The sequence below is a fragment of the Cloeon dipterum genome, chromosome 1 (assembly GCF_949628265.1).
Source record: "Cloeon dipterum chromosome 1, ieCloDipt1.1, whole genome shotgun sequence".
Lineage (NCBI taxonomy): Eukaryota > Metazoa > Arthropoda > Insecta > Ephemeroptera > Baetidae > Cloeon > Cloeon dipterum.
Window position 1 is genome coordinate 19583213 of NC_088786.1, and position 18010 is coordinate 19601222.

General features: G+C 39.7%; 2 protein-coding genes across 2 annotated transcripts; both read left to right on the top strand.

Moving 5' to 3' along the window:
* Nucleotides 1-29: 29 nt before the first annotated feature.
* On the top strand, nt 30-11705 carry LOC135948459 (peroxisomal ATPase PEX1-like). The gene is made up of 18 exons (XM_065497752.1): nt 30-175; nt 295-415; nt 471-710; nt 766-880; nt 940-1642; nt 2155-2351; nt 2411-2567; nt 3209-3359; nt 3416-3575; nt 3626-3831; nt 3881-4080; nt 4675-4734; nt 4808-5000; nt 5054-5167; nt 5218-5268; nt 6055-6188; nt 6240-6333; nt 11564-11705. Exons 2-17 carry the CDS (start codon nt 326-328, stop codon nt 6319-6321), a joined length of 2853 nt encoding a protein of 950 aa, XP_065353824.1. The 5' UTR covers nt 30-175; nt 295-325; the 3' UTR covers nt 6322-6333; nt 11564-11705.
* On the top strand, nt 11577-15259 carry LOC135936484 (transcription factor Sox-3-like). The gene is made up of 2 exons (XM_065479352.1): nt 11577-11878; nt 14533-15259. The coding sequence occupies exons 1-2, from the start codon at nt 11577-11579 to the stop codon at nt 15257-15259; spliced, it is 1029 nt and encodes a 342-aa protein (XP_065335424.1).
* Nucleotides 15260-18010: the final 2751 nt, after the last annotated feature.

Below are 18010 nucleotides of genomic sequence, written 5' to 3' on the forward strand. Positions count from 1 at the left end.
CACGTGACACGCCCCTTGATCATATGATGGGATGAAAACAAAGGATGCATGACTAGGCCGGACTATGCTGCATCAGTGACTCAAGAACTCCTCAAGTGTTTTCGTTATCTTCCGCTGTTTTATTTTTACCGATTAGCAAATCAATTGAATATGTGGCTTCTTAACTATTAATTGGGTAAATTACAAAATTATGTCCCCAAAAATTAAAACGTGAAAAGTGACAAATTTAGGCACAAATATGTATTAACCTCTTGACTACATAATATAATTATGTACATATTATGCATTTTTTAGCTTGAATTTGCATACCATAACCAAAACAGTCATGGATAATCGAAAAGGTCGATTGATGGCAGTTAAATTTGTTAACGCAAAAGACAGCTTCCTGCACGTAAATTCAATTAATGTTAGCTCGGTAATGCGAAAGTTTTGTAATAATTAGTAGACTTATCAGCATTTATTGGACACAGATGCAAGGGAAGGTTTATGAAATACGTGACGAGACCAGAGGAAATTGTCTTGCTGTATGTTCCTGCTACGCCACTCCTCTGAAAAACTTGAAGGACAATGAGGTTGGGATGTCGCAAAAATTGGCCAAAGCAATCGGACTTGGTGGAAGCGAGTCGCTGTTTCTGACAGAAATCGATAACCTCATTCCGAAATCAAGTCAAGTGATATTCACTATTTCTGACCCTGACTACGCCATTCTGGTAATGAGGATATTTCACTGTCTGTGCTTTTGTACTGATTCTCAGTGTGTCTTAGGTGATGAACGCAACCAAAGTCGAGTACATTATGCTCGACCAAATTCGACTCGTGAAACGTGGTCAAAATGTGGTGGTGTGGATTTCTCCTATGGTGAGCATCACGCTTAATACCGGTAACTAGTTATTTTTTTCATTTGTGCCATCATTATCCAGTGGTTTATTTTTTTTTCAGAAAAAATCCTTCCTGAGAGTGAACTAGCACTTCTCACCAATGAGACTGAACTACATATTTTGCCCTCTTCAGATGTTAGATCGGTGTCTGGATTAGGTTCCTGGGAAGACCCTAACCCTGAGGAGATACAAACCGGTCTAGTGTGCCGGGTCATCTTTTCTGAAAAGCCTCACGTGACACCCTTTGTCGCCAAAATTCACCCAAGTGTCAAACCGAGCTTCCTCTTTGCCCTAGGCAAAATTCTGAGCGTCGACAAAACGATGCACCTGCAACTCATCTTCGACTCAGAAGTTAGTCCAGCCGTGGACTTTTTGTCCAACCTTCCCATAATTTATCTAGATAAAAGAGCCAGGGACCAAGCCAATTCATTTTTTGACGGATGCAAGATATTTTTAGAGCCTCTTGAGATTGTTCGCAACACTGAATTCATTGTTCATGTGTCTAAAAATTACCCGGTTCAAAGCGTGAAAGATGACTTGAAATCCCTAGCAGAAAAGCTGAACCGTGAGCTGCTTGTTGTGAAGCAAACAGTGTTTCCTCTCAAAAACGACTTGGCTGTCAAATTCGAGATGAAAAGTTCTCACACAAATTTGTCCTCCACGAGCATTGAAAGCTGCAACATGGGCGTCAAGCTGGGAAAATTCGAACTTAAAAATGAGCCTGCGGTGGTTGAAGCAGAACATCCTGATCATCAGATCTTTAGGTCAGTTAAACACAGATTGATTTTAACTAAACAATATTACTTAAAACATATCTTGAGCAAATTCCTTAGATGGAACTAGAAAATTTATATTTGCTTGTATGTTCTCAGGAGTTTTAAATTTGCAGCAATTAAATTTTATTTTGATCAAAAATAAAACAATGCATAAACAAATTGTCAAAACGTATAAAATTGGAAATTTCGGCTTTCAAAATAAGATGTTTGGTTTGTTTGCTGTACAATTAGCCATTAAAAACTTAGAAAGCCTCGAACTATACTGGAAATGTATCATTTTTCCAGAATATTTAAAATATCTCAACGATTGATTTATTTCATTGGACAAAGTCTGCAATCCAAATTTTAGCTAAATTGAGCAAAAACTGAATTTTTGACAATCTTAGGAGTTTCCTTTTAAGCTCTTCCTTAATTTAATAAAAACAGAAACTTCTAATAATAAAACAACTCTCACTCAGCAAAATATAGGCGAAACCACTAAAATCCTTATTAATCTGCAGGTCTTGGCTACCACTGCTGAATAATCTGAAGAAAAGCCTTGTAACAAATGCTCGAACGCACGTCAAAAGTCCAATAGCAGTTTTGAAAGGAACTCGCGGAAGCGGAGTAGAGACGTTCCTTCAGCAGTTTGTCCAGCTGGTGGTGGCTCCACCACTAAAACTGCATGACTTGGCTCTGGACTGCAAAGCTTTCAAGGGTAACTGAATTTAGTTAGTTTTTTAATTATTTTGTGTCTAATTAGTACATCCTTGGTAGGAAAGACTGTGGACACTTTGAAGAACAAATTGATGGAGCTATTTTTGGAAGGAACAAAGCATGACCCATGCATCATTATTTTTGAGAATATAGATCAGTTCTTCCCTCTACAGACGCATGATGTGCACGAGTCACCTGAATCTTCATACAGGCTTGGGTTTGTTCAAAATTGATCCTCATAAAATTTAAATATTTTTTAAATGGTTCTGTGATAAAAAGTATATTTTTTATTCAAAGTTAAGCTGTACAGAAAGAATTACAAAAATTAATTTTACTGATACTTGAAATACTTTATAAAGGGTAAAAGCTAAAATGTTTCCAGAGCACTGTTTAAATATGCGAGAAAATCAGCTTGAAAGTTTGCAAAGCTATTAAAATGGCGAGTACATTCTCCTTACTGAAAATCAGATTTTAATTCGCCAGAAGGGAAATTTAGCTCATAATTCAAACAACGTTGGATCAAATGGGGTGAGATTAATCAAAATCAAGTGAAAATCATTTACAAATTAGTTAAATTTTTCGTAAAATTTGGCAAGTTCTGAAATTTAACTGTTGCAAGGTCCGGATTTGACTATGTATCGCGAATTTGAGAGATAAACTGTTTGCTAAAATCCACTAAAAAGAGACTCAATTAAACACTTGCTATATATAGCCAACAATGCAAAATGTTCTTTACTGTTGGCCTGTAAAGCTCTACTTGGCAGAAATAAAAATTTTAGCAAGAAAATATTTTTATAGAGTAGCAGGATATTAAAGACCATTACTTATAAAAGCTCAACCTCAATTTGCAAATTCTAGTGTTCTGCAGTGCATTTGGAACTTGAGCTACTCCTTCAGCAAAAGACACAATTGCTATGTTGTGACGACAGCCGTAACTGATCAGGAAGTTAAAATTTGGGACGACATGTCTATCCCAGTAGAGCTATTCCCAATTCCAGACTTGAGCCTGGTATTATTAACCTTTTATTGAAAGGGATTTAAAAAAGTTTAATATCTAAATTCCAGGAGGACAAAGTACAAGCATTGAAACAGTGCCTTACTAAACTAAATTGCAACTGGACCAATGAGTTGGAAGATAACTCCGCTCAAATAATTGAAATTTGCAACTACCAAGACATCTGTGATATCGCGGGTCGAGCAACGTTTGAGAAACTGAAAAGCATGAGTAAATTCGAATCTGATTTATTTCATAACATTAATGATGATCTCTTCAAGTCTTAAGTGATGAACCGGTTGTGATCACCTCGGATGATTTGTCGAGCGCCAGAAACTTCCTCACGTCTCAGAGCTTGAAGGATTTCAACTTGCTTAGGATCGGCGACCAAAACGGCGCTGCCAGCAGCTCTGGACGATGGCCAAACGTCGGCGGCCTCTCAGACGTGAAGGAAAAGCTGACAGAAATGATATTTTGGCCATTCATGGTGGGTAATAAATTCAAAAGTGTGATTTTTGTGACAAATTTTTGTTCAGTACTCGCACTTGTTCGCGACCAATCCGCTGAAACTGCAGAAGGGTGCCTTGCTTTACGGAATGCCAGGAACAGGGAAAACGTTGCTGGCCGTGGAACTGGCCAAATCGAGTGGAATGAACTTGATCCACATCAAGGGACCGGAGCTGCTCAACAAATTCATCGGTGCCAGTGAGGAGGCTGTCAGGAACCTTTTTGAAAAGTAATCCAATTTAATTTTTTGATCTTAACTAAATTTGATAACATTTGGAGTGTAAGATGGTTTCAAGGAGCAAAAAGTCTACTTTCTTCAATTTTGAAAAAGTGGACCATAATTAATCTGCTAGTAGAACAAATTTAACATTAAATAGTTTTTAAAAATTTCAAAGCATGATAAAAATTATAAAACTACAGAATCGAAATTAACGGGAAAAATTATGAATAATTCCCAAGTTGGAAGAGGAAATTTTCCATTTTGCTTGATCAGGAAGCGAAACCTAAAAATTATGCAAGGAGATCAATACAAATCAATTGGGGAACTGGCTCCCATTGCAATTTTGGCTTATACCAAGCCTTGTCAGCTAACGTTGCAGTTAAAATACCCACTGATTGTCCAGACTGAAAAATATTTTATAAGGGAAGAGCAAGGCTGCTTTGTCTCTTATGTATCAATTTAAAAATTTCTTAACGACAGCGAAGCTGTCCTGAAAACTTAAAATAAATAACCTCGCATGTAAAATAATCTTCATATTTATGCGTAATAACCCATCCAACACCCATTTAATCAACTGAATTCTCAAACGTTGGGTGCTTTTAGGGCATCAGCGGCCAAGCCGTGCATTTTATTCTTTGACGAAATCGACAGTCTGGCTCCAAGGTTTGTGGATTGAAAATATAAATTTTTCCACTCTCGCAGCAGGTTTATTGATTTTGCAAAATATCGCGTACAGGAGGGGCAGAGACACGACAGGAGTATCAGATCGTGTAGTAAATCAACTGCTGACTTCCCTCGATGGGGTAGATTCTCCCGCCGAAGCCGGCGTGTGGGTTTTGGCTGCCAGCAGCCGGCCGGATTTGATAGATCGCGCACTTTTGCGTCCTGGCCGCTTCGACACCATGCTTCATTGCAACCTTCCGACACGAGTACGCGCGTCCACTTTGAATTTTCAGACTCGAATAAATATTTGTTCACGCAGCTCGAGAGAAGCGAAATTTTACAAATCCTGTCGAGCGGCCTGAAAATTTCAAGTGACACCGATTTGAATAAGCTGGCGGAAATGACGGATGGGTTTTGTGGAGCAGACATTCAAGTGAGTCATTCGCGCGCGCTTTTGCCATTCATAAATCTTATCTGCAATAGGCCCTTCTTCAAACGGCACAGCTCGTCGCCCTTGAGGAGTTCGTGGACGTTGTGAGTTAATTATTTTTGTTTCATCACAATAAGGTTTTACTAATATTATAGATGATTTGTGTATGTATTTTTATAAATTACCTAAAATAATTGCAAGCTTGAAGGGGGGAGGAAAACAAATCTTTCCAATAAAACCATAATATTAATTTTTATTCTATTTCTGGATATGAAAATTACCCTTTAAGGCCATTGAAGAATTATAAAGATGTAATTTTAAAGTCAAAACTTTTTAAAATAATTTGAAATTCCCATTTAGCTATTTTATTTGTGCAATGTGCAGCAATAAGAAATTTTGATCTGCAAAAAGCTCTGGAAAAAAATAATTAACTCCTGAGAACACCATTTATCTATTTAAATTAATTAAGAATAAATTGGACATCGTGCCAAATCGAAACACAATCAGCTAAATATATTCTGGAGGTTTTTTTAAAATATCAATTGATATTTGATAATCCCATGCAATAATAAATATCTTGACTGTCATCGGAAATTTTCGGCGATCTCTGAACTTTAGGAAATAAAATAAAAATTTCATGAAACGAACTAATAAATGGTGCAAAGTACATTGGAAATGAGTCCGGATTTTGAATTTCTGATGGCAAATAATATGTTTCCCTATGTTTTTTTTATTAATGTTCTTTATAAAACCAATTTTTGTAAAATAGTGTGCTTTCCTATTTTTATGCATCTCAAAACCAATTTAGGAAAATTGTGGTTAATACCGCAAATTTTTATTATCAATGTACACCTTTTTGCAAAGTCTGCTTTTCAATGGCTGCATTCCAGTTCTCCGAGGAGACCAGTGACAAATCGATGGAACATCAGGAGCAACTGGAGGTGAACTGGAACCACATCCAACTTGCCTTGCAGAAAACCAGGCCTTCGCTCTCGCAGGAGGAGAGGCGACGTTACGAGAAAATGTGTGTGCTTTATTTTTGATAATTAAAACTGACTCTGACAGAATTTGACAGATTCAAGGAGTACGAACTGTCGCTGCAGCCAGTGGGAAGAGGGAAAAGAGCGGTGTTGAAGCAGAGAACCCTTTTGGCCTGATGTACTGCGCTGGTGAGTGTCTCTGTAATTATCTCGGATTTCAATTAAACACAAGAGATTACATAAAAGTTTTGTTCGGCGCAAAGTTTGCATCAGATTGCGCTCGCAAATAATGCACTTTATTGTGCGCGTCAGCTCGATGTGTGCTCTGTACGGCTCGTCTTATCGCGCCTGATAGAGTATTACTTGTGTTTCTAATTATTGCCAGGAAACTGGCTGCTATCTGCGAATAAATTCGAGCCAGCCGCGCTCGCGTTTGCAGTATTTTAATGGCTTTCCTGCCGAACAAGCTGGAAAATTATTAAATTCGCTCAACGGAGCGACGAATTTGTGATCTCGGTGCTCCCCGCGAGTCGATATAGCCATCCAGAATTTGATAAACGCGCACGGCGAACAATAAACAGCAGTGTCAAATTTTTATCAGCCGCCTGAGAAAATACACTCGGATCTTTTATGCCCGAGAGAGAGAAGCAGCCAAGATATAGATATCAGCGTGCTCTCTTTTCTGCTCTGTTGCTCAAATAACAACACAATAGTTCTGTTTGCAAAGGAAACAAATAGATTTCAACGCGTCTCGTTTGCTCGCTGGCTGGCACTCTGCGTTGGTGCAACCCTCGCTCGCACCCTTTGTAAAAATACGCGTCACCCCCGCTCGTTCGGCCGAGCAAACCAAAGGCAATAATAATATACACGCGCACACTCAAAAGTAATATCGGAAAGCTCCTCATTGCTCCCTGATCCGATTCGCAGACGGCATTGTGAGCGCTGAACAAAGCGCGACTAATGAAGCAGTTTTGCAAAACCAGCTGAGGGAAATGCGAATCATTGCGCTTTTTTATTTTCGAAACATGCTCCGGCTCCAGGAAGACCGCGAAAATGTTTGTTGAATTGACTGAACTGATATGGTTAATACAAACCCTGATTTGTTAAATATGTTGGCGCATCAGCTTCGCTCAAAAAGGGGAGATGACTTGTTTGAAAGACAACGAAATTGGTGGCGTTCTGAATTTTTAATTTCAAAGTCATGGTTTATTTGTTTTTTATATGCGTGCCTTAAAATTTATTTATCGGTTTTAGTGTTGAAAAGGGAGAAAATACGATTTTACCACTTAACCGCAATTTTAGGACACAATGAAATATTATAGAAAAAAAGTACTATGTTTCAACCAGCCAGCAAATTTTAGGTTACATAGTCAGCCACCGTAAATTTGGCCAAGATTTGCCAACCACGCCAGTCATCGGTATAAAAGCCCCCGGTCTTTCGCAGGGTTCGCAAAAACCCGCATTTTTCCGGAAAAACCCACTGCATTGCAAAAAACTTTTTTTGCGGGTTTTTCTGCAATTTTGCGCATTTTTCCGAAACACATGCATTCTTATGGAAAATAAAAAATTCTCGTGATGGATGGCCAAAAATATGGATTTTTCAAAATCACCAAAATCAGTATTAGAGCCACTGGTTCCACCAAGAGACTAAAAATTTAAACTCTGCATAGTTTTCTGAAATTTTAGACTCTTTTCAAGCGAAAATTGACTATTTTCGGGTTAAATTCGGAAAAATGCGGAAAAACCCAAGACTGGTGGGTTTTTCCAGCTGGTTTTTTACGCAAAAAACCAGTGGTGCATTTTTGCGCATTGCAAAATTGGCAAACCCTGGTCTTTCGGGCTGATAAACAGTATCAAACTTCACTTTTAAAAATTTGCCGGCCGCGCTAGCCACCGGTAAAAATGTCCAGCCGCTGGGCCAGTTGGGACAAAACTTGGCTACAGCCGGTTCAGCCAAAAATTACGCGGCTGAGATCTCTATACAGTACGTATCGCCGATTCAGAATTCTCTGCAGCTAATACTGTGGTATGAATTTTGTTTTGGAGGTTAAGTACAGCTGATGAGGTCTGCAGGGCTGAAACAGCTAGCCTCAAGTACGGAAACGTGGTATTTAATTTTTTCTATTTAGAAAGGCCCTCGTGCTCGTTAAAATCAGTATAGAGAATAGGCATCTCGTAATTTATTAAATTTAAAAAATAAAAATATAGCCTAATTTGTAGCTGGTTTGTTTTGTTTCCCTCTCGCAGCACTGATTAAATTTTATCCCGATCAAAACAACAGACTGCGTGTGGTCATAAAGCTAGCATCCTCACACAAAACACAAAAACCCGTAATTTGGAGTCAAAAACTGCATTTCCCCAGAGCGACGTGCGTGTGCACCGGAACAAAAGGCAACGACCAAAATTTCCCACTGGACAAAATGCTACAACTGTTGGAGCAACAGACAAAGAGCGAGATGGAAACAAAGCAATCGGAGGATGGTCAATGGGCGGAAAAGGAGAGCGAGCGGGCAAACAAGTGCCCTCTCTCAATTACACGTCGGAAAAACGTTGCTTTTCCGGCTGGCGCTACCGCGTGCGTCCGAAAAGAAAGGCTAATTGCGCTGCGCCGACAAAGAGAGATAACGCGGAGGGAGAGCAGCGCACGTCGAGGGCGCAGACAAGTCGCTCGCAATAGGAGCGCAAATGTTAGAGGTGGAGCGCCGCCGATTGGGCTGGCCTGGCCTGGCTTGGCTTGGCTTGGCTCCGTGCAGTCTGCCTCCGCCAGCCACAGCCAGCATCTCTCCACTCTCTCCGCTCTCACCGCTGCCGCCGCGTGTGCTCCGTATTAATTAGCTAAAATGACGCGTCTTTTGTGCTCTTGTGCGCGACAACGCTGCCGCCACTAGCACCGCTGCCACCGCACTCGCGTCTTTTGCGTCCGCTGCTGGATACCCTGACCGTCGCTATAGGTAAATTCCTTTTTTTTTAACTGCTGCTCCAATTTTCGACCCTTTCCCTTCAGTTTGGTTTTCTCCAAAACCAGGAGACAATATTTTGAATTCAAAGGGTTAACTTCAGCTTTAACGACCATCAAATGACCCAACTATACCCAATTTTTTGTTTCTAGATAATTAAATATACAGTGAAATTTTCGGTAGTGAAAAAAACTGCCAAATTTTTAAGGTGCATTTGTGTTTACAAGAATCAACATTTTAAACTATTTTTGTATCGTGATTTTTGTTTAAAACATCATCAACCTGCTTTTATCGAGTGCCAAGTTTTTTCTCACTGTCGGTGAAACCAGCATGTATTAAAAAAAAATTAACTTTAGTTTTATTGGTGGACCTCGCCTCGACAAAAGTTTGCAGAGATGTTTTGCGAAAGTAAATTCCTGGCTAAGTTCAATGGAATCTAAAATTGATTCGAGAAAATATTGTGCGCTGATGTTTATGTCAGCGATTGATTCACTCTAGGGCAATTGTCTCGTTGCGGATATTGTATTCCTCGCCGATGAAACGTCATCAGTTTATCCCTCAACTGTTGATAATAATGCAGCCCCTTTTCATGAGAATAGAAAATTGCAATAATTCAGAATAACAGATATTTCTGCAATTAATTGTAGATTTATATTTCAGCAAAGTCCCCATTTCGACTAGTGATATATATATTATATTAATTTTATATTGTCATTACATAAGGTTGCATCATTGAGGAATAAATATACGACGTTTCGTTAAACAGGATTGACACGTAAACCCCCTAAAATGTTGACAATATCCCTATAAGGTTTCGTTTAAAATCTAAATGAACCTAGGTGCAGCATTGTAAATTTCTGAAAAAGATTGCTGCAAACTAAGCGTATTTTTCCGCCTGTTTCCCCAACAATTGTTTTAAAATGTTGAACAGATCTTGACGAGATGAATCGCAATCCAACCGGAAAATATGGCAGAAACATGAAAAACATTTATTTATCTAACAGCTCTTTTGTGTTCAAGTAGTTGACTCTCTTTAATTGAAAATTCGAAGTCAAAATCCACTTAAACATTTTTTCTGTCTGCGAGTTCTGATTTTGAAAATAATAAATTTATTATTTTCATACATCGTAATGTATGAAACAATAATGTTTTCAATAGGTTCTAAAAATTGAAAATGAAATCCAAACATTTTGAAAATATCATATAAATATTTGCTACTTTTAAGAGGAAAATCAGGTAAAAATGCAAAGAGCAACCTCAAAAATTTGAAAGTAAATTTTGTAACCGTTTCTTCTTTTTAAACTAACAAATAATCATCAATTGAAATTTACCCAAACCCTTCCGAAAATATGTCTCACAACTGAATTTGTCGCTTTGAAGCATTATTATTCCTTTCCCAGCATCGCTACCTGTTTCGTTTCAATTTCTTCGTAAAAATCTATTTCAAATTCAACTGAAAAGCATCATCATGCTCTTTTATCCATAAATTGATACGGCACCGCGTCCCTATAGCGACGTGGTGACGAAGCCCTGTGCTTTGTGTGGCTGCAAAAGGCTCACCTGATGCTCGTCAAATGCGAATACGAATTCCTTCAGCCAAGTTTATGGCTTGAAAGTGGTGCACACGCTGACAGTCTAATCGCAGATGAAAAATTTGCTGAAATTTAGTCCAAAATATATGCTGATATTCGGAGCGATTAGAGAGCGGAAAAAAGGATGTGTGTGAGTGGACACAATAAATTTTATGAAACGTGTCCACCTGTCTTATACATCACAACAAAAGCTACGTGTTCGCATTTTGCGCAAATATCATATGTGCTGATGTGTGATGATTTCAGTCAGCGTCAAAGCAGAAATTTTCCCACGCAAAGTTCTGGTGACGCAGCCTAAAAATTACAATTCTGTTAGAACAATTTTAACTTTGATGTTTTAAAATTACTTAAAGACAAAAATTAAAAATAAGATAAGAAGACAGCAAATATTACGTTGCATAGTTCTTTCTTTTTAATATAAAAATTCCAAAAAATGATTACGTCGATGAAATGTATTATTAGCTATTATTGATTGTGTTACAATAATTGAAAAAAAATCTTTATCTCGCTCAAAGATGTGTGTATAGCTTTGAGCATTTATTTTATGTAAATTTATTTCGCAACAATTATCAGACACTTATCGCCTGGCATGGGTGCATATTTTCCATTCAACAAAATAGTGTTGCGTCTAATATCACTGCTAATCTGATCATCTTGAATTAGAAATAGAAATTCACACTTTTATCAGTCGAATGACAGATGTCAGAGGCGTCAAACTAGTTAAGCACCGACCGGGCAGCGAGCACAAACATACACGCACAATGGGAACGTGAAAAGCAGTAGCAATAATTATCACGCGGCCGGAAAGAGAAAGAGCTGAGTGCTGCACGGGACAGTGACTAACGCGAGTGGCGCTTTGTGTGTCCGCAGGCGGAGGCAGAGGATGATGCAGCCGAGCAGCAGGCAGGCCGAGGCCCTTTTCCAGCAGGGCTCGCCACCTCCTGAGCACTGCCACCTGGTGTCGGTTGACTCGCCAGGGCCGCGAGACCTGCAGCACGGCGCCGGCACACACATCAAGCGGCCCATGAACGCTTTCATGGTGTGGTCGCGCGGCCAGCGCCGCCGCATGTCCCTCGAGCACCCCAAGATGCACAACTCGGAGATCAGCAAAAGGCTCGGCTGCGAGTGGAAGTTGCTCAATGAAGCTGAGAAGCGACCCTTCATCGACGAGGCTAAGCGACTGAGGTGAGATAAAATATTATAAAATAAAAAATATTAATAAAATTAAGTAGTAATACAATTTTGGGCCTTTGGGCAAAAGGTTCAGACCAACTAAGGACTCAGGTTTGATTAGACTGATAACATTCTTCCTATCCTCGCAAATTTGAGAGGAATTTTAAAAGGCATACCTGAAATTTTGTCTCAAAATGTGTTCTGGTAAATTGTGGGTTCGCGATGTTAAAACAGTATTTTGGGCTCTGTAGGAGATTTCCTGGTAGAAATTTTGTCAAATAATAGAGAAATCAAGATTTGTCGTAACAAATCGGTTTTTTCTAAAATAATGAATAAAGGTTGGCAATTGAAGACAGTCAACTATTTTTTCTGTGCGTCTAAATCTATATAAATTGCTTGTAAACCATTTACTATTTCAAGTCACACTCAATATATCATAAGCGCTTCTATGGAAAGATGCATTGCGTTGCTTAAAATAGTTTAAATCTTCAAATGATCAGAGATTTTTTTAAAAAAATCTGTTTACTTTTTAATAAATCAAATAACTTTGGAAACGTGATAAAAATAATGGCAAGAAAATCACCAAGTATTTTGAAACAGCCTAAATTAGCTCTAGAACCTTCTAAAAAATATCTGAACTGAGCCCAAAACCGTCTCAAAAGTCATCTTGTTTGTAAGAATTATTTTGCTTTAATTTTCTTTAAGCGACTGTATATATTAAATCCAAGCAGTTTTTGTCCTGCTGGGGAAAAGGTTTTTAACTTTTTCAGGTCGATTATGCCACGAAGAACCTAAAATTAATTGACCTTTTTGCTATATTTGACTTTTTGTTCATTGTTCGCAATCGTTTTGTCTAAAGTAATAACTTGGAAAAATAAACCCAAAATTTTCAATTTTCAATCGAATATTAAATTCCATTAAGCAAATGAGCCGAGCTGGGTTCTAAGAATAAAATAGTCAAAGCAACAATGGCGGTTTTGTTTATCAGAAAATAATACAGTCCGTGGTAGCCCAAAAAATTAACTTCCCATGGATGTCACTGAACATTTATATAGCTATGGACGTAGCAGAGAGGCAGGAATTTTTATTTCCAGGGCACTGAATTTTAGACGGTATATTTCGTAAATAGTCAACTGTTCAAAAAGGGAATTTTGAGTAAATTAGTCGGTTTCCAAACTACATAAATACGAGAGACTCATATATATGTCAATTGTGTGAATGTTTAAATTTTCAAGAATATTCTAGTTCGAAAAAGATTTTTAAAAATATCTATGACGAGTAAAGCATCTAAAATTTATTGTTATATATATATACAGTTACATGAAAATTGGTGTTATTTTCCTCTTCTACATCAAATTACTAAAATAAATCAGGTAGGAACCATCTTTAACATTAAATAGCTCTATAAATTAGATCATTCACGCTTTTATCTGATGATCCCGGTGAAGAAGCTTAGAAAAAATAATCGATCCGTCTCAATTTCATAATATCCTTATTTATTTTCTCTTTTAACCGCGGGTTCATCTTACATGTTGGATAAAAAGCAAATTGGCGCCTTTGACGAGAGTTGTTTAGCTCCGCCAGCGACACCGACACAGCACCCCAAGCTAGCTGGCTTTTGGTTTGGCACATTTATTTTATTGCAGGCAGTGCGAGAGTGGAGACAAGAGGCGGCTAGCGAGAAGTGCATTGAGCGCCGAGCGGCAGAGCCGTCGAGCCAGAGAGGCAGAGAGGAGCGCTAATCCTTCTTTTATTTCCATTGTGTCTGTATTTGTGACTTTTAATCGCATTAAATGTTATATCAGCAGAGAACGGCATCCTCGCCATATAATAACACAAAACACGCTCACTCGCTCGCTCACTCGCCAACCAACCAACCATTTTAAACCGCGCGCCTGCACTCGGCAGCCCTGCACTCTCTGCAATCACCGCTGGCATTATCAATTCAAATTCGCCTCTGCTCTCTCTAGCTGTTGTATTATTTGCATTTTTACTGCTATCCCGTTCGTGCCGCTGGAATTCCTGGAAATTTTAATGAGTGTAGCTGCTATAGAAAAAGGTTTTGCCTTGTAGTCACCGCAATTTGTGAAGAAAATCTAAAACAAACGGTCCTCCTTTCAATTTTGAATTTGGTTAAAAAAAATAAAGAGATTTCATTCTATCGAAATCTAGAAATTAATATTATGGTCGATATATAGACCAGCCCGTTGGCTCTCACGGTTTTGGCTTTCTCTGGAGTGTCAATGCGCAATTAGAGATATTTTAGCATTTCGGGGATCTATTACTGGCTACCTATAATGTCAGAGATGGCAAAGGTGATTAATAAAGAGACTCAAAATCCTCAAATAGGGCTGAAGAGCGCGCCGGCGATAACTCGCCAAATTTCTAGCGTTTTTGAACAAATCTCGGAGGATGCGAAAAAATGGCCTCAAGCTCCTCTGTGGCCACTAGGGCCCCATGTTATCCGCTCGGCGGTGTTGTTAGGACCTGGTGATTTGCTGAGCATAGTGATTCAAAAAATTAAAATTTTAAATAAATCATCCATTCGTGTCTTTTTATTATTAGATTATAAAAATCGGTGATACTAAGTTTTTTCAAACCAATTGTTAATTTTGTATTAAAAACGTTTTCTTTCTGTTTAAAAATAAAATTATCTTGTTTTTCAGGGCACTGCACATGTCTGAGCACCCTGACTACAAGTACAGACCACGGCGGAAGCCAAAGAGCAACCTGAAAGGCAAGGAGCACAGTTCAGTGTCATCCAGCAAGTTGGGCAAGGCGGGGGGCGCGGCGTCTGCCCCCGGAAGCAATCCCTCATCTGCGGGGGCGGCGGCCGGCTCTGGCCAGAGACTCTTCTACCCGTTCCAGGGCGGCTTCCTCAACCCGGCGCTCGAGTCGTTCCACCACGCGGTAGTGCGCTCCTTCTTCCCTTTCCCGCCTCCACCGCCCCTGGCTGCGGAGGCTGCCGACGGGGGCGGCAAGCAGCTGCTTGAGCAGCACCGTCTGCAGGGCCTCTGCTTCCCCTACCAGCCGTCGCTGCCCTTCTACCCGCGCCTCTTCGACTCGTGCCTCAGCCGCGCGGCAGCCACGTCCGACGGAGGGGAGGGCGAGCGCAGGTCGCCGGCTGAAGGGGTGCCTCCACCTCAGCCCCCGCCACCGCCTCCGCACCCTGGCTGCCCCGGCAAGGCGCCGACCAAGTTCAGCAGCATCCCCGCACTGTGCGCCCCCGTGTCCAAGTGCAGCGAGTGCTCCCCGCCCGCGCCCCACTCCCACCTCCCCTCGCCCTTCGAGCACGAGCAGCCGCTGCGCATTGCTATCCCCAGGCCCATCGCGCTGTCCCTGCAGGTGCAGCCAAAGGACTCGGCATCCCCCTCCCCCTCCAACTCGGTGTAGGCCTCTCTCTGTGTTCTCCCTCGGCCTGTTTTTTGTGGTTCCGAAATGTTCGGTATACGGACTTGCTAGGATTCAAAGGACACGGACGGTTTGAAATTGAAAAGCACTCTTACAGTTTTTTCTAGTCGTGCTGATATCTTGTCTAACAAGAAGGCAAGGACTGAAAGAAGACTTATTTCGTAATTCAAAATGAAGGCGTTTTTACCAATTTTCTGGGATCCTGAATTTAAAATTTATCAGTTTTCATTTTTGTTTGAATAAAAATATGATTTATTGTTTGAATAAAAATATGATTTATCATAAATCAAAATTGCGTAGTTCTTCTAAAACAAATAAATATATGAACTCTTGCCAATCATTCCATAACAACCATGGCTCAATTTAGATTCAAAAGTAATTTTTTTGCGGATCAGCAGAGCAATTTAGAACATACTTATGCATCAGATGTTTATTTTATTATTCGCATGAATATTTTATTTAACAAAAAAAAATTACCACAGACTTATTAATATTAAAAGATAGTAAAAAACACGTTCTCAATTTCTTAATGGCAGCTTCAAAAGAGTCACTAATTTTTAACAGAGATATATAAATGGAAAAATGTAATGGGCAAAACACAGTTGATACAAACAATATAGTTCGTCACAGTTGTTATTTGTTTTTACAAGTTAAAAAGTGGAAGCCATGGCAGGCGTGCTGAGTGAACACAACGTCTTGTGAATAAAAGTCGGGATCTTTTTGAGACATTTTAAAATGTCGTTTCTCAATATTTTTTTTTAAATATTTGAAATAAATTTGCATATTTTTTATAGTATCAATTAATGTGTCAATTCGATTGTCCGTGTCCTTTAAATAGCGAGTTAAACTTAAACATTCCTGCGTGGATTTTTGTTGTTCCTCAATTTGGATGGATTCACTTCCAACACATATCAGTGATCAAGTCTTTTTATTTATAAATGTATAAATGTTTGGAGGAATGAACAATATTTAAATGTTTTGCGTGTTTCGACGAGCAAGAAAAAAGTGTCTGGTGACGAATGAATGAATTGTTTGTACTCGCTTTTTCAAGGAAATGTGTTCTCAGTTAAGTCCCCTTTCCTGTGAGTTGTTGAAAATTAAAATATATGGAAAAATCATTGCACACTGAAATAGATCTTTCTTTCAAACCTAACCTGAAACATTAATCGTTTCTTTTCACATTAGGAATTTCTTTTAGATTTGTGTAACTATTTTTTTTTAATTCGAGCACTACTCAAAAATACAAGTAAGATTACAATGGAAATGTTTTTAATTTGATAGTGTTAGCGAAGCTCCCATAAAGAAAACAGTTAATATTTCTTAGAATGTATAAAATTACCCATCGATCGATTCATCTCTTAAATTTCAATTAAAATTATTTTTGATCTACAAATCAAAATCTTTTATGAAGTTCTAAATTTGTAGAATTTTTCTACCTTAAACCGCTTTAACTATTATTAATGCGAAAATTCAAGCTCATTCCAAACTTAAAATTTTTCTCCTATCTAAAACTATTTAACTTCAAACTCATCCTCATCAAAGTCAGATTGAAGCTTTTACAAAAGTAGAAACACTAAAAACAAATAGTTAATCATAACTAAATACAGTTGTTGGAAGAAAATCAATCAGAACAAGAAAGGAACAGGTTGGAAGGACGGAGAGGGAAAAGCATTCTTTCACATCTTGGTTTGTCCTCGGGGCCAAGAGTAGAAGAGTGCATTGCCGGTGGCACGAATGTGGTGCACGCGCGGTGAGATGGGAATCAAGTGCGCTTATTGATTTATAATGCAGCGCTATTGTGCGGAACAAGCCCCTAAAAATTGATTGCATTGTCTACGGCGTACGCGCGGCAATGTGCGATGTGTGCGGCGCTGGCTATTATTTGTTAGCCAACCAACACAAAGAGATGATCAGCGCGAGTAACAAAAGGCGTGGCCTCTTTCTTTGTGTTTGCGCGTGTCCCACAATGGAACTTTCTTTATATATTCCCCGGCCCTGGCAGAGCAGAGCTTTTGTGGGGTGGGCCTGCTTTTACATACACGGCTGGCTATATGAAAGAGTGCGCGACTCCGAGTGTCTCTTATCACATCGCAGCGTCGACTCGTCCTATTCACCGGCTTGGCTCTCGCAGCAGCCTTGTCATATTGACGCTGCCTGCGTGATAATACAATTCCAAATAAAAATTTCCTCCCGTGCAGCAGCAGCAGTAGCAGTGGCAGCGGCGAACGCGAAAACCATCCCTGTAACACGCCGCTTATCGCGCTCTCGGGCTCAAAAGGCTCATCATCGCGCGCGCGGCCCGCGCACCAACGCGCCTCTTAAAATGTGTTTAATGCAGATTCCGCCCACCCAACCGCCCGTGGAGGATAGTGCGCGCATAAAGCTGCTGCTCGCCGCAGATAAATGCACCTTTTCACACGCGCCCAACAAAAACCCTTTGTGCGCCGCCCGCACTTCTTTAAATTTTACTGTGTGCCTGCATTTCCAGCTTCCCTTTTCCTTTTGTCTGTCCGCGCAGGAAATTTCTATTACCCCCGTCTGTCCGCTGGTATGCAACCCGTTCGACGCACACGCCCAAACGGTTGCCGGCCTCGTCTTCTCTGCGAAATAAACTGCAAAGTTTCAAGGACCTTGAATGGACCGCGGAGATCGGATTTCTCTTTTGCCGACGTTTCTCAAAGTTTGAAGCCATGAAGGATAAATCTATATTGCTAAAATCTATTTAACTATTTT

Bases quoted from the DNA above. Each gene is read 5' to 3' on its own strand.
- LOC135948459 (XM_065497752.1), top strand. From the start codon at position 326: ATGGATAATCGAAAAGGTCGATTGATGGCAGTTAAATTTGTTAACGCA. The intron at 2,568-3,208 runs GTTTGTTCAAAA...TGCAAATTCTAG, and splicing joins GAATCTTCATACAGGCTTGG to TGTTCTGCAGTGCATTTGGA. The intron at 4,081-4,674 runs GTAATCCAATTT...GGGTGCTTTTAG, and splicing joins GTCAGGAACCTTTTTGAAAA to GGCATCAGCGGCCAAGCCGT.
- LOC135936484 (XM_065479352.1), top strand. From the start codon at position 11,577: ATGATGCAGCCGAGCAGCAGGCAGGCCGAGGCCCTTTTCCAGCAGGGC. The intron at 11,879-14,532 runs GTGAGATAAAAT...CTTGTTTTTCAG, and splicing joins GACGAGGCTAAGCGACTGAG to GGCACTGCACATGTCTGAGC.